Below are 12081 nucleotides of genomic sequence, written 5' to 3' on the forward strand. Positions count from 1 at the left end.
ACGGATGGTGGTTTTGTTATAGCTAACCTTGAAATTGAGGGACAGAGACCCTCACTCAAAGCTAGGATAGGATATAGGGCCCATTTTTTATATGGCTACCATTGCAGTCAGTTGCCATCTCATTATCTTTATAGAGACACATAATCCAGATGGTTAACAGGCTTCTGTGCCTATTTGCCAACTTCTGTTGCTTGGAGCGGCACCGAACAGATCGGTTCCTGAGACCTGCTCTCTGAGAAATGGTAATCAATTGATGATGTGTGCTGCCCAGGGACTAGGAAGGAAACCTGATGTCTCTGCTTTGAGAGGTTTGCAGGGACCCCCTCAAAGTTGCCCCTGCCTCAGACTGTTCCTGGTTTTGAGACTGGCAAACTACAACATTTCTTTTTATTAAATCTCAGAGGATGCAGCGATGGACTTTAGCCTGTCCAGAACCTGTATCCTCTGTGACTGTTAATGGCATCACAGGCTCTCATTGTTTCAAGGTCCTTCCCTCCAGTCAATCTGTCATTCAGCCCTGTCCATTCTCCTCTGCATTCAACTCACCTTCTTATCTGCCTTTACACCAGTGTTGTCTTAACACACATTTTCATGATCTCCTTGATGTACAACTAAAATACTGTTGTCTCTTGATTCCCTGCCTCCAAGGCTCCTCCTCTGATCCTTCCTTCAGTGAAGCAAAGAGCAGTGACCCCACTCCTGGCTGAGCATCAGAATCTCCAACAAGCTTTTAAAAAAAAAAGAAAACAAATTTGGGGGCTTTTTGCCAGACTGTCAGAGTGAGTGTTGCTAGTGAGCAGCCCCAGTCCCACATAGGACCCCTCTACCACCTGCAATGGGGAACCACTGGCAAGGCTGAAAATTACAGACCTTGGAATCTGGAAATCAGGCTTTAAATCTCAATTTCATCATATTATCTGTGTGAGCGTGAGCTTCTTCAAAGCTTAGCATCTCCACTACTTTAGTAAGGGCAGAATAATAGTTACCTTGCAAGTTTGTTGGAAAGATTAAATGAGAAGATATAGATAAGGTATCTGGCACATAGTAGGTGTCCACAAAATGGCAGTTTCTATTATTCTGAATAGTCTTTTTATTATTATTATTATTATTCTGAAACAGGCCAGATCATGTCATCTCCCTCAAAAAATGTCACTGCCTTTCCGCTGCAGACAGAAGAACATCCATGCTCCTTGGCATGACCTTTAAGAGTTAGCTTTATGTGACCTCCTCCTCCATCTTTCCATCGTGGTGGAACAGCCACACTGGACTCTTACTGATCAATAAACATGCTATTTATTTCCTGCTGGGGCTCTTTCTTCACCTGCTTTTCTCTTCTCTATGTTCAGAACTCCTCTAATCTTTCAAGAAAAGCTCCGTGCTTCCCCCCTTGGGAAGCCACCCTGGCCACCTGAGTAAAAAGAACTACTTCCTCCTCACCCCCTCATTAAAGCCTTTGGCCTACTTAGATTTTGTTTCTCTATACAAGTTTCTTTCATTGGATCAGAGTCTCTTGGAGACATGGATTGTGACCCATGAGTCATTGGTTACGGTCCATTTGTTCACCAGATATGGCATCAAGCATCTACCATGTGCCAAGCACTGTTCTAGGTGCTGGGGGTACCAGTGGACAGACCAAATCCCTATCCTCAAAGAGCTTATACTTTGCTCAAGGGAGATGGTACACAAAATAAACGAACAAAATGTGTTAACAGTAATGAGTGTTGTGAAGAAACATAAAACAGTGTAAGGGAGCAGGATAAAGGGAGGTAATTTTATACCAAGTCAGCCAAATCAGGGAAGACCTGAATGAAGGGAGAGAAGGAGCCACAGAGATATCTTGGGAGAGAGCAATCCAGGTGGAGGGGAAAGCAAGTGCAAAGGCCCAGGAGGCATGGAAAAATAAAGAGGGCTCTAGTCTCGAAAGGATAGCTGGATGCCCCAGGACAAATGTTTAACTTTCTTGCACTTGTTTGCTCATCTAAAAAATAAAAATGATAATAATACAACATTCTTTTTTCTGAGTTCTCCTGTAGATTCAATAAAATATTGTTCCTGGCATATAACAGTCACTCGATATGCTGGTTCCCTTCTCTTCTCCCCTTCTCTCCATTCATCATAAAAGCCTCCACGTAATGCTGACTGTGGTATCTGGCCTATAGCAGATGTTCAAATATTTGCTGATATGAACTACAAAGGCACACTTAGCAAAAAATGCTTCTATCTTACAACACATATACTTCCTTTGTCACCACCTCCAAGGAAGGCATTAAAATGGTGTCCAGCTATCCCCACATTTATCTGTTGGCTTCAAGAGGCATTAGCAATGGGAAAAGAAGAAGGGGCAGGATTCTCTGGATGTGGGTTCTACAGTTGCCCTTGGCTGGAAACTCTGATTTTAGGAGTTGGCCTATTTGGGTCCCATTACAATCATTAATAGGAACACAATGTAAAATCAATGAGTAGGTGTCTGGGGCTGATTTGAGAGGTAGAAAGGATTCCATGCAGCCTCTCTCATGATTTAAGGAGAGCATGGGCACTACTGGGATAGTTAGTGGAATGTCGACAAGTATTTCTCTATCTTTGGCCAATTCTTCATGTTTCTTCTTTGACAAGAGGCCTGCTCTGTCTCTACCTGCCATATGTGGGTACAGTTGTCCTTACATGACACAGGCATTATCATTAGTGTGGGCAACTCATTAGAATGTGGCCACATTAAAACATGTACAAGAGGGTTAGGTAGTTTCTTCTCTGTGCAAAAGCTGGGCAGTCTACCCTTAATTAGGTAAGAAAATAACCATGTTGAGCTAAAGGCATTGAGAAGCCATAATTACAAAATACATCCCATCCTTTCCAGCACTGTTTCCACATGACCATCTGCATTTCAGTTAAAATTTCTTCTTTATTTTTAGACCTAAGAATAAATCAGAAAATGTTGCTTATCTTACTTATTGCATTTTCTAGAAATACTTTATATGATTGAATTTTAACTTTTCATAGATTTATTCCATCTAAAATGAATTCTTCCTTCTTTTGAATATTGAGGATAACATGATCGTGGTTTTCAAATAGGTGGAGCCCACAGGTACTTGCATAGGGTGGCTTCCTTCTAAGAAAAATAACCAGACTAGCTGAGCAGCAGAAAATCACGCGTTATAGTCCAAGAAATCACAGATAAGAGGCTGAAAATTTTTATTTTTATATAAATTACCTCCATTTCCAGGCCTGAAAGTCTGTCTTTAAAGCAGGATAAAAATAAATAAAAAAAATAAAAATAAAGCAGGATATAAGAGAGTTATTATTTCTTAAGATATTAAGGGGCCCAAGAAAGAGGAATGCCAAAGGGTGGAGACTAGTCACGTAGATAAGAATGCATGGTGATAGGCCAAAAATGGAACTCATGAAAAGAGAGAGGAGGGCAGCCCGCATGGCTCAGCGGTTTAGTGCCGCCTTCGGCCCAGGATGTGATCCTGGAGGCCCTGGGATCGAGTCCCGCATTGGGCTCCCTGCATGGAGCCTGCTTCTCCCTCTGCCTATGTCTCTGCCAGCCTCTCTCTCTCTTTCTCTCTCATGAATAAATAAATAAAATCTTAATAAAAAAAGAGAGAGAGAAAGGACTCAGAGTTTCACTCACAAAATCAGTGGTGTCTTGGTACAGAACTGTAACATTTCAGAGAATAACATTCTTCTGCTAATGCCAGTCTTTTGCTGATATGTCAGGAGACATCAACATTTAAATTCAGAAATCCTATTATATGATCTTACTGCTTAGGTACTCACAGGTAGAATTCTGTTCTTAAAATAGGAGAATTTTACTCCTACCTTCCAAGAAAGCCATAAAATGAACAATGCCAGTAACAATTATGAAACTAAATTGGCCTTGTAAGAGAATAAAAAAATCAATTTTGCCAGTTTACATCCATGGTAACTAATTTCCATATAAATGAGCTGACTTTATTCAGTCTAAAAATGTGCCTGTATCCTCTTTGTTTTTTCGTTTGAAATATTTGCAGTTCTTCAGATGCACTTAGGTGGGACTATTTGAAGACATTTTGGTGTGTGTTGTACTTTCCTAATTATAATTATCTTTTTCTTTTTTTTCCTTTGGCAGTGTATCAATTACAGCAAGAGGCCCCTCGTCCCAAGAGGATCATTTGTCCTGGGGAGGTCAGTACTCCGCTATTTCCAACACACCTTGTTAAATGTGATGAATTGTCAGTGCTATGTTGATATTGGAGGGCTTTCAGGTTTCCTGGAAGTTGACTTGTGTTAACGTTTGTTAGAGTGTCCCCAAATCTAACACCTGAATAATCCATATTCTGAAATCAAGTGTTATTTTGAAAATATTCACAAACTAACTTGAAATCAGAGGTCTCGTGTTTTTAACGATTGCAGAGGCATATTAAGCCTCCCTGTGTAAACCCTCTAAACTGCACATTTTGGTTGTTTTCCTTGTTTCTACTGTTTTGATTCTTTTATCATTTTTTTGGTATGGAATGCATCTAACAGAATAAACACAGAGAATAATAAATATCTGGGTACTCTCGACACTCATATTTAACAAACCTTTATGCTCTGTCACATTTACTTGACATTAAAAACAAAATCTTGGGGATCCCTGGGTGGCTCAGCGGTTTAGTGCCTGCCTTTGGCCCAAGGCGTGATCCTGGCATCCCGGGATCAAGTCCCACATCGGGCTCCCTGCATGGAGCCTGCTTCTCCCTCCTCCTGTGTCTCTGCCTCCCTCTCTCTCTCTCTCTCTCTCTCTCTCTCTCATGTCTACCATAAATAAATAAATAAATCTTTAAAAAAATAAAAATAAATTTAAAAAATTTACAAGGAGGGTGGCTATGTTTTTATTCTTGGAGATAAGCTTAAAAATATATCGACTCATAAAAATGCTTAGCAGCCCAGAGAACTTCCCCCAGTCATCCCTCACTAATCAGTCCTTTTCTCATCTGGGATGCCAGCGAGACTGAAAGGCAGTACTACGGCTCTATTTTCTACTTTTATACTGATCAGTTTCTGTAATAGTCAAATTAATATCATTCACACAAAGATCCATGGGTCCTTCCTTATTTTTGATTTTATGACTTATATTAAATATAGAGTAGCAGATGCCTTTTAAAGTGTCACATCTACCTTATCTGGAGGAAGAAGGCTCCAACTCCAACACTCTTGAGATTCATCCTTGAACATCAGTACTTTCTGGCTACCAGACTTGACTGGATCTGGTTTTGAACCTGTCTCAAAAACTTAGGTACATACCTACCCACACTCAGAGGTGACTTATCACTGGGTAATAAATATTTCTACAGAAAATTTTACTTCTTTTGAAGGACACTGAAAATTCATCAAATAATCTCAATATTGACACAGAGTAAGCATTCCCATCCCAGGAATATGGCTTGAGAAAAGAAACTATCTGATCCTTAAGGAAAAATCCAGTATGAGGTCCACTCTTTTTTTTTTATTAAAGATTTTATTTATTTACTCATGATAGACACAGAGAGAGAGGCAGAGACATAGGCAGAGGGAGAAGCAGGCTCCATGCAGGGAGCCCGATGTGGGACTCCATCCCAGGACCCCAGGATCACGCCCTGAGCCAAGGGCAAATACTCAACCACTGAGCCACCCAGGCGTCCCTGAGGTCCACTCTTTATCTGATACGCTGATCTTGTCCTGCCACCAATCCTGATGACTTTTGTCCTTTTTTATTCAACAATATCTAAAAAAAGAAAATAGGATAAATAGAAAATATTTAACGAGGTGCTTGGACTAGAGTATTTGAGGGGATGAGTAAGAAACAAATTCCTTTCATCCTGGGGTGCCTGGGTGGCTCAGTCAGTTAAGCATCTGACTCTGGGTTTCAGTTCAGGTCATGATCTCAGAGTCATGAGATCAAGCCTTGTATCATGCAGTCTGCTTGAGATTCTTTTCCTTCTGCTCCTCCCCTACCTGTGTATGCTTGCTCTCTCTCTCTCTCTCTCTCTCTCTCTCTCTCTTAAATAAATCTTTTTAAAAAAATTCCTTTGATCCTATTTTACATTTAGTATTCCTCCAGGAGAAAAAAATAGAGCTTGTGCAGGGAGTTAGAAGAATTCAAATGTCTCCATGAAAAGAATGTTTTATAAAATTAGAACACCTCTAGGGGCTTTTCCTAGGGTTATTAATAAAAAGTCTCCAGGCAAAGTTGGGTACCAGAACTGAAACCCAAGAGGACAGTAAATAGTCATTTGCTCATTTATTCAACAAATGTATATAAAGAGGCTACTGTGTTCTGACTTTCATCTAGGTGTTAGGAATATAGCAAAGAACTGGGCTATTAATACTTTGAGTGTCATATCAAAAGAAAACAAAATCATGATGTATGTAAATAAAGATAGATCTAATATTTTATCTCTGCATGTGTGTACACATGTGCATATGCGTCTGTATGTGTGTGAGAGTGTGTACGCACTTTTCTCTTTCTCAAAATCTTTGGAACCATATCAGTTGTCCTCTAAGCCAGGTGGAATGTTAGCAGTGGAGATGGGTAGATTCAGATTAGCTTTACAGAAGCTCTTCCTAGGGGTTAGCTGAGACTCTTCAGAGATCTAATGGGATCTGAAGGGACCACAGATCTCTTTACTGTTGCACTTGCATTGGAGGGCAATGCCACAGACATCTTAGCAAAGTAGAGCTGTGTACCACAAGCCATCACCATCTGCTATAACTAAAAAACATAGTGCACATATAGCTTTTCTTCCCCCCTCTTGTCTGTCTCTAACCAGCTTTTCACCTTTTTAAAAAATTTTTTGAAGGATTTTATTTTTTTATCTGAGAGAGAGAGAAAGAATGAGCAGGAGGAGGAAGAGAGAGAAGCAGACTCCTCCATGAGCAAGGAGCCTAATGTAGGGATCCCAGGACTCTGGGATCAAGACTTGAGCTGAAGGCAGCCACTGAACCATCCAGGTGCTCCAACTTTTCACTTTTTGACCTTTAGTAGTTTGATTCATTAATAAGTTATCTGGCTGATGCTAGACTCATAGGTTGCTTGCCTCTAGAAATTCCACATCCCATTTCTACTATGAAACCTTACGTGCCATGGATATTCATCAGCTCCATTTCCTCAGCAGGCAGCGTGGGGCCCATCCAGCCAGGCAGGTGTCAGGCAATAAAGGGTCACATGTGCTGGGGGAACAGGTGCTGCTTAGATGAGTGCCAGCAGGAGCAGCTTCAGCTGCCTTCGTCTCCAGTGCAACATTAACTGCAAATCACTCCTGCCCAAGTTGCTTGACCTCCCAGGACTTGCCCTCCCTCAAGTGAAGGCATGGCCTACTCTTGGACACTGAAACCACTGCTTCTGCTACAGGCAGTATTTGAGCAAATGTCTCTTTGCCTTGTGCTGCGCGTACGTACTCAGGGGGCATGCCTAATGAAGTCAGAAAGCCTTCGGTTTGAGTATGTGGCCAGAGATTGAAGCTTTCTTAACACATTTACATAACGCCATAAGCTATTTCTTTTGAACAATGAGATAATGACCTTTTTGTCTTTGCTATCTCACCCCTAGAGTCCACGTTTTCTTTCTATACACAGTCCTGCTGCCCTCCTTCGCAGTCTTTAGCCTCTCTGTTGTCAGCCACCATGTCCCTGGCAAGCCTGCACAGCAGTGTATTCCAACATACTCCATCTCTTTTGCTTCTCTGATGGCAAATAATGTCCCAGGCTAGGGGCGCCTCTTGGGTTAGGATCCTCCCATGGAATATGATGAGGACTCGCAAGAGGGCACCAAGTGAGTCTGTAGTCACAGAGATATAGAACACTGCTGCTCAAAGGTAAAGACATAGGCCAACATGACTTAAAGAAAGGCTTGCTAGTTATCAACAGATACCAACCACCTAACAGACTTTGCTGGGGAGCTGGGTGAGTGGAGGAGACAGCCTGATTCAGTAGGCAAAAACCAATGGGCTTTGTGAACCCAGGCAGGGGAGCCCAGCTAGAGTCAGTTGGACTTGTTTTGAATTCATGCTCTACCACTTTCTAACTACACTTAGAGCCAAGCACTTATTTCTCAGGGAGATGAAGGTCTCCTCTACTCCAAGGGCCAATATCTACTTGATGGAGGTACTATAAATGGGATATATGTGTCAAGTGTGTAGAATAGCGCTACATAATAGGTAACTCAAGGTCCATGATTCAAGACAGATTCAGAAACCTACAAAGATGCTCATTAGGGACAGAGTCAGAGCAATGACAGTGTTCTCTGAATGTGTGAGCCAAAAAGACAATGATCAAGAACAGCAAGATACATGGATCAGGAATTAAACTACCAGGAAAAAAGATGTTGAGGATGAGGAACAGAGGGTACAAGCATCTGAACAACAGCTCTGGCGCCAATTAAGCCAGGTATGGTCAGTTAGTGAAATAATAGTTCATTGCTTTCTTGAGATTCATTACTGTAAATTAATATTTATCGAGCAGCCTCAGCACCTGGCACTCTACTAGCATTTCCTGAGCACTCCTTGCCAAGAGATTCAAAACATCTTCCAGTATGCAAAATTCTCTCTTGCCCTTTCCAGCAGTTATCAGTCAGTCATTTCTTAAGCAATTTGTTAATTACGGAATGTGTACCTGGGGGATCTCGCAGGAACTATGGTTGTTGACTCTCAAATGTATACCTCTAGCTATGCCTTATCCCCTGGGCCCCAAATACCTCGCTCCATCCATCTCCTTGACCTCCTCAAGTAGATGTCCCTCCCCACCTGTAGCCTAACATTCAAAATAGAACCAAACCCCCTACTCCACTAAATGGCATCTAACTTCGGAGAACCAGATTCCTCTCTTCCCACCTTCACCCTTTTCTCTAGCGATTGTCAAATTTACCTCCAACTGTATCTTGCACTTTTCTACTTTCTCCTTCTCCATGAATGCCACGTGGTTTGGGTCACAGTCATTTCTTGCCTGGATTATCACTGTCAGCAGCCTGCTGTCTGATCTCACCGCTTCCACTGTTGGCACTCTCTCTGCAGCTCACCCCCTTCCCCCCCCAACACACACACCATTCGCCAAACAGGAGCCCAAATCATCATTATTGAATATAAATCTAATGGCTTTAACAGCTTCCCATTGCTCTTAAAAATAGAACTTCTTGCTATGCCTTTGAGCCATTATGGGGCTCCTGCACTGGTCACTTCCCTGCCTGTACCATTCTTCTTCTTCTTTATTTTTTTTTTAAGATTTTATTTATTTATTCATGAGAAACAAAGAGAAAGGGAGAGATATAGGCAGAGGGAGAAGCAGGCTCCCCGCAGGGAGCCCAATATGGGACTCCATCCGAGGACCCCGGGATCACGCCGAGCCAAAAGCATATGCTCAACCACTGAGCCACCCAGGCATCCCTCTACCATTCTTCTCAGAGTGCACTGCCCTGTAACCCGACCAGCCTCTGCTCCCATTCAACAAATCACAGCTACTATCTTCAGATCTGCCCTTTACTTGGAATTCTCCAATATTCTCTGCATGTCCAGGCCTCAGATCAAAGTTCACCTAATAACAGAAGCCTTCCCTGAACCCCATAAAAATTAGCACCTCATGGCACAGTGCTGTCTTCTGAACACAAAGCTGACACTAGGTGTTGCTTCTGCAACTACCCATTGCTATTGATGGTCGTTGTTCTCCTTTGGGGAAAGTAAGAGGGAGGAGGACCCAGTCTGAGTGGTTAAAAAAAAAAAAAAAAAAAGGCACCTCCCAACCGTCAGATCTTCTTTGTCACATCATCCCATTTATTTTGTTTGTAATACGTAATATACTATCTAATATAATTTCTATTGTATTTGTTTGCTGTCACTTATACATCTCCCTCCAGGAGAATTCAAGCTCCAGAAACTTCATCGATCATAATTGCATGGACTCCTCTAGAATTGAACCCAGTGCCAAGCAGCAGTGGGCAATCAGTAAATATATGGTAAAATGATGAAAAAAAATAGAGAATGCTAACATAAGGAATTTAGAATTCTCAAACGATTACTAATAGCATATCAGATTTACCAAATGCTGTTATTAGGGTAGTGACTTGGACTTTTGGCAGTTAGGGTTCTTACTTAAACACAGGCTAATATTTTTTTCCTGGAAATATTCTAAATTTCTTTTGGCCTTACTAAAAGGCCAAAATGTCAAGATTTACTTGCATGACTAATTTAAAGTCAAGTTCCACTGGAACTACCTAAAGAGTATACAATAAGTAGAAATTCTTTTGTGACTAAATGATTTGCTGTCATTTGTCTTTTTCGAAATTGCTGGAGTGAATTTCAACTCAAAAAAGTAATTTCAAAAAAAGGGAAATAAAACTACATGCCATTATTTCAAATCGTTCTCCCTTTAAGAGCCTTCATTTCCTCTCCATCTTCGCTATAGAGTACTGTATTTTGGAAGATTTTTTTTTTTTTTAATGCAAAAGTGATTTGTAGAACTGAGGTTTCCAGCTTTCACCTAGGACAGTGGCCTATCTTAAATTGCAGTAACACCTTATTTTACTTTATAGTGAATTGTATTCACTTTTTAAATATCACTTTAAATGTCCCATTTTCTCTAGTTGTTGGTGTCCTTAAGTATCTTCCCATTCCACTTTCTTTTACCTTTATTTGTAAAAACTGTTCTTTTAAGCCTACAAAAGCATTTCACTTTATCATTATGCTTTTAAATTTTTGATTCGCCATACCTGGGTATCCTGCAGTCTTATAGTCTTGTAGCTTGAGGCATTTATCTTGTCTTAGGCATATCTGGAAGATCTTAACAAGCCACATTGATTGACTATGTCATTCTCAACTAACTCAGTACATTTCAAATTAGATTTAAAGTAAATTTTACTATTCTACAATCCTCCCCCTTTTCTTATTTTATTCATTGAAAATAAATGTTTTTAAACATATATACATTGGGGGAACATGATAATTCTGATTCAAGACATTTGGACAAGGTATGTCTCTAAAGTAATGAGATTGATTTTGCAAGCCACAAACAAAAATCAATCCCATTACCTTTTAATTGGCTTTATGTGTAGTAATCAGAAGGCTATTTCTTCTCTGGTAAGAAATATTTCTGTTCTTTTTATCCTAGACTTTCCCCACCGATCTCCTTCTTTTCCCCCTTCATATTGACACAAACTAGAATAAAGGGCTTTTTCCATCATATTTCTCCTCAGCTTTCAGCTCATTCTGTAATGTACTCAGGTTTTCACTTAATGTGATTTCATCCTGAGCTTGACTTGCTTTGGTTGTAGACCTACCATTACCATAGTCAAGGGGGAAAACCTTCCAATAAAACAAATGTCAGAAAAAAAAATTTTAGACAGATGAATTTTATTTTTTTCCAAATACAGAACCGAAAATTTTGCGATTGTTTAAACAAAAACTCTCTTATTGACAAGTACTACCAAAATATATGGCCCTCCAAAAAAGAAGTCACTCTCTTTAGAATACTTTGAACTTCTTCTAATGTAATGCAGACCTGGCATGTTTGCAGCTATAAATATTTAGTCATTTCCAAGTGGTATCATAAGCAGAGGATAAGGGGCTCTTGAGGACAAGCTGTTACAGAATTCAGAGACTCAGGAGCTCTGAGCCAAGGGGACAGGTGGGCTGAACTGGAGAGAGCTACCAAAGAATAGTATATATGCTGAAGCATAAATTGAGGCAAAAGTGGAAGGTTTCTTCTTAAAAGAGTAAGGACAATGAAGGGGGAGATTAAACAGTGATTGATAATAAGTAAAATTTCTTGGGAATCTTCTTTGATCTCTTTAGGTGATTTTTATCTCTGAAAATCAAACTTGAAAATGTATATTCCTTTATATAATTACTTGAGGTGAAATACTACATCGTGTAGTTAGTTGTTTTAGGAAAAAAAGAACAATAGCATCTGGCATTACAGCACATGCTCTCTTACCCTTAGTTAACCCATGACAGCTATAACCCAAAATACATCACTCCCTGATAAGCGGCAGGAGTGGGGTGGTCCAGGCTGCAGCACAGTAGACATGAGGAGGTGCTGACTTTCATAGGGCCAACCTTATATATCCAAACAGGAAGCACATATCTCACCTCCACA

At 40.5% G+C, this 12081-nt stretch overlaps 1 protein-coding gene and 1 pseudogene across 2 annotated transcripts in view; both read left to right on the plus strand.

Moving 5' to 3' along the window:
• The window catches only part of CHN2 (chimerin 2), a 295899-nt gene that overhangs the window by 155263 nt on the left and 128555 nt on the right, over positions 1-12081 (plus strand). For both annotated transcript variants that reach the window (XM_025464493.3, XM_025464494.3), the window contains exon 3: positions 4109-4164. In XM_025464493.3, the coding sequence (XP_025320278.1) occupies positions 4109-4164 (56 nt within the window). The remainder of the gene's footprint in view (positions 1-4108; positions 4165-12081) is intronic.
• On the plus strand, positions 9511-9698 carry LOC112670943 (small nucleolar RNA U3; annotated as a pseudogene).

This window comes from Canis lupus, chromosome 14, assembly GCF_003254725.2.
Source record: "Canis lupus dingo isolate Sandy chromosome 14, ASM325472v2, whole genome shotgun sequence".
NCBI classification, from domain to species: Eukaryota; Metazoa; Chordata; class Mammalia; order Carnivora; family Canidae; genus Canis; species Canis lupus.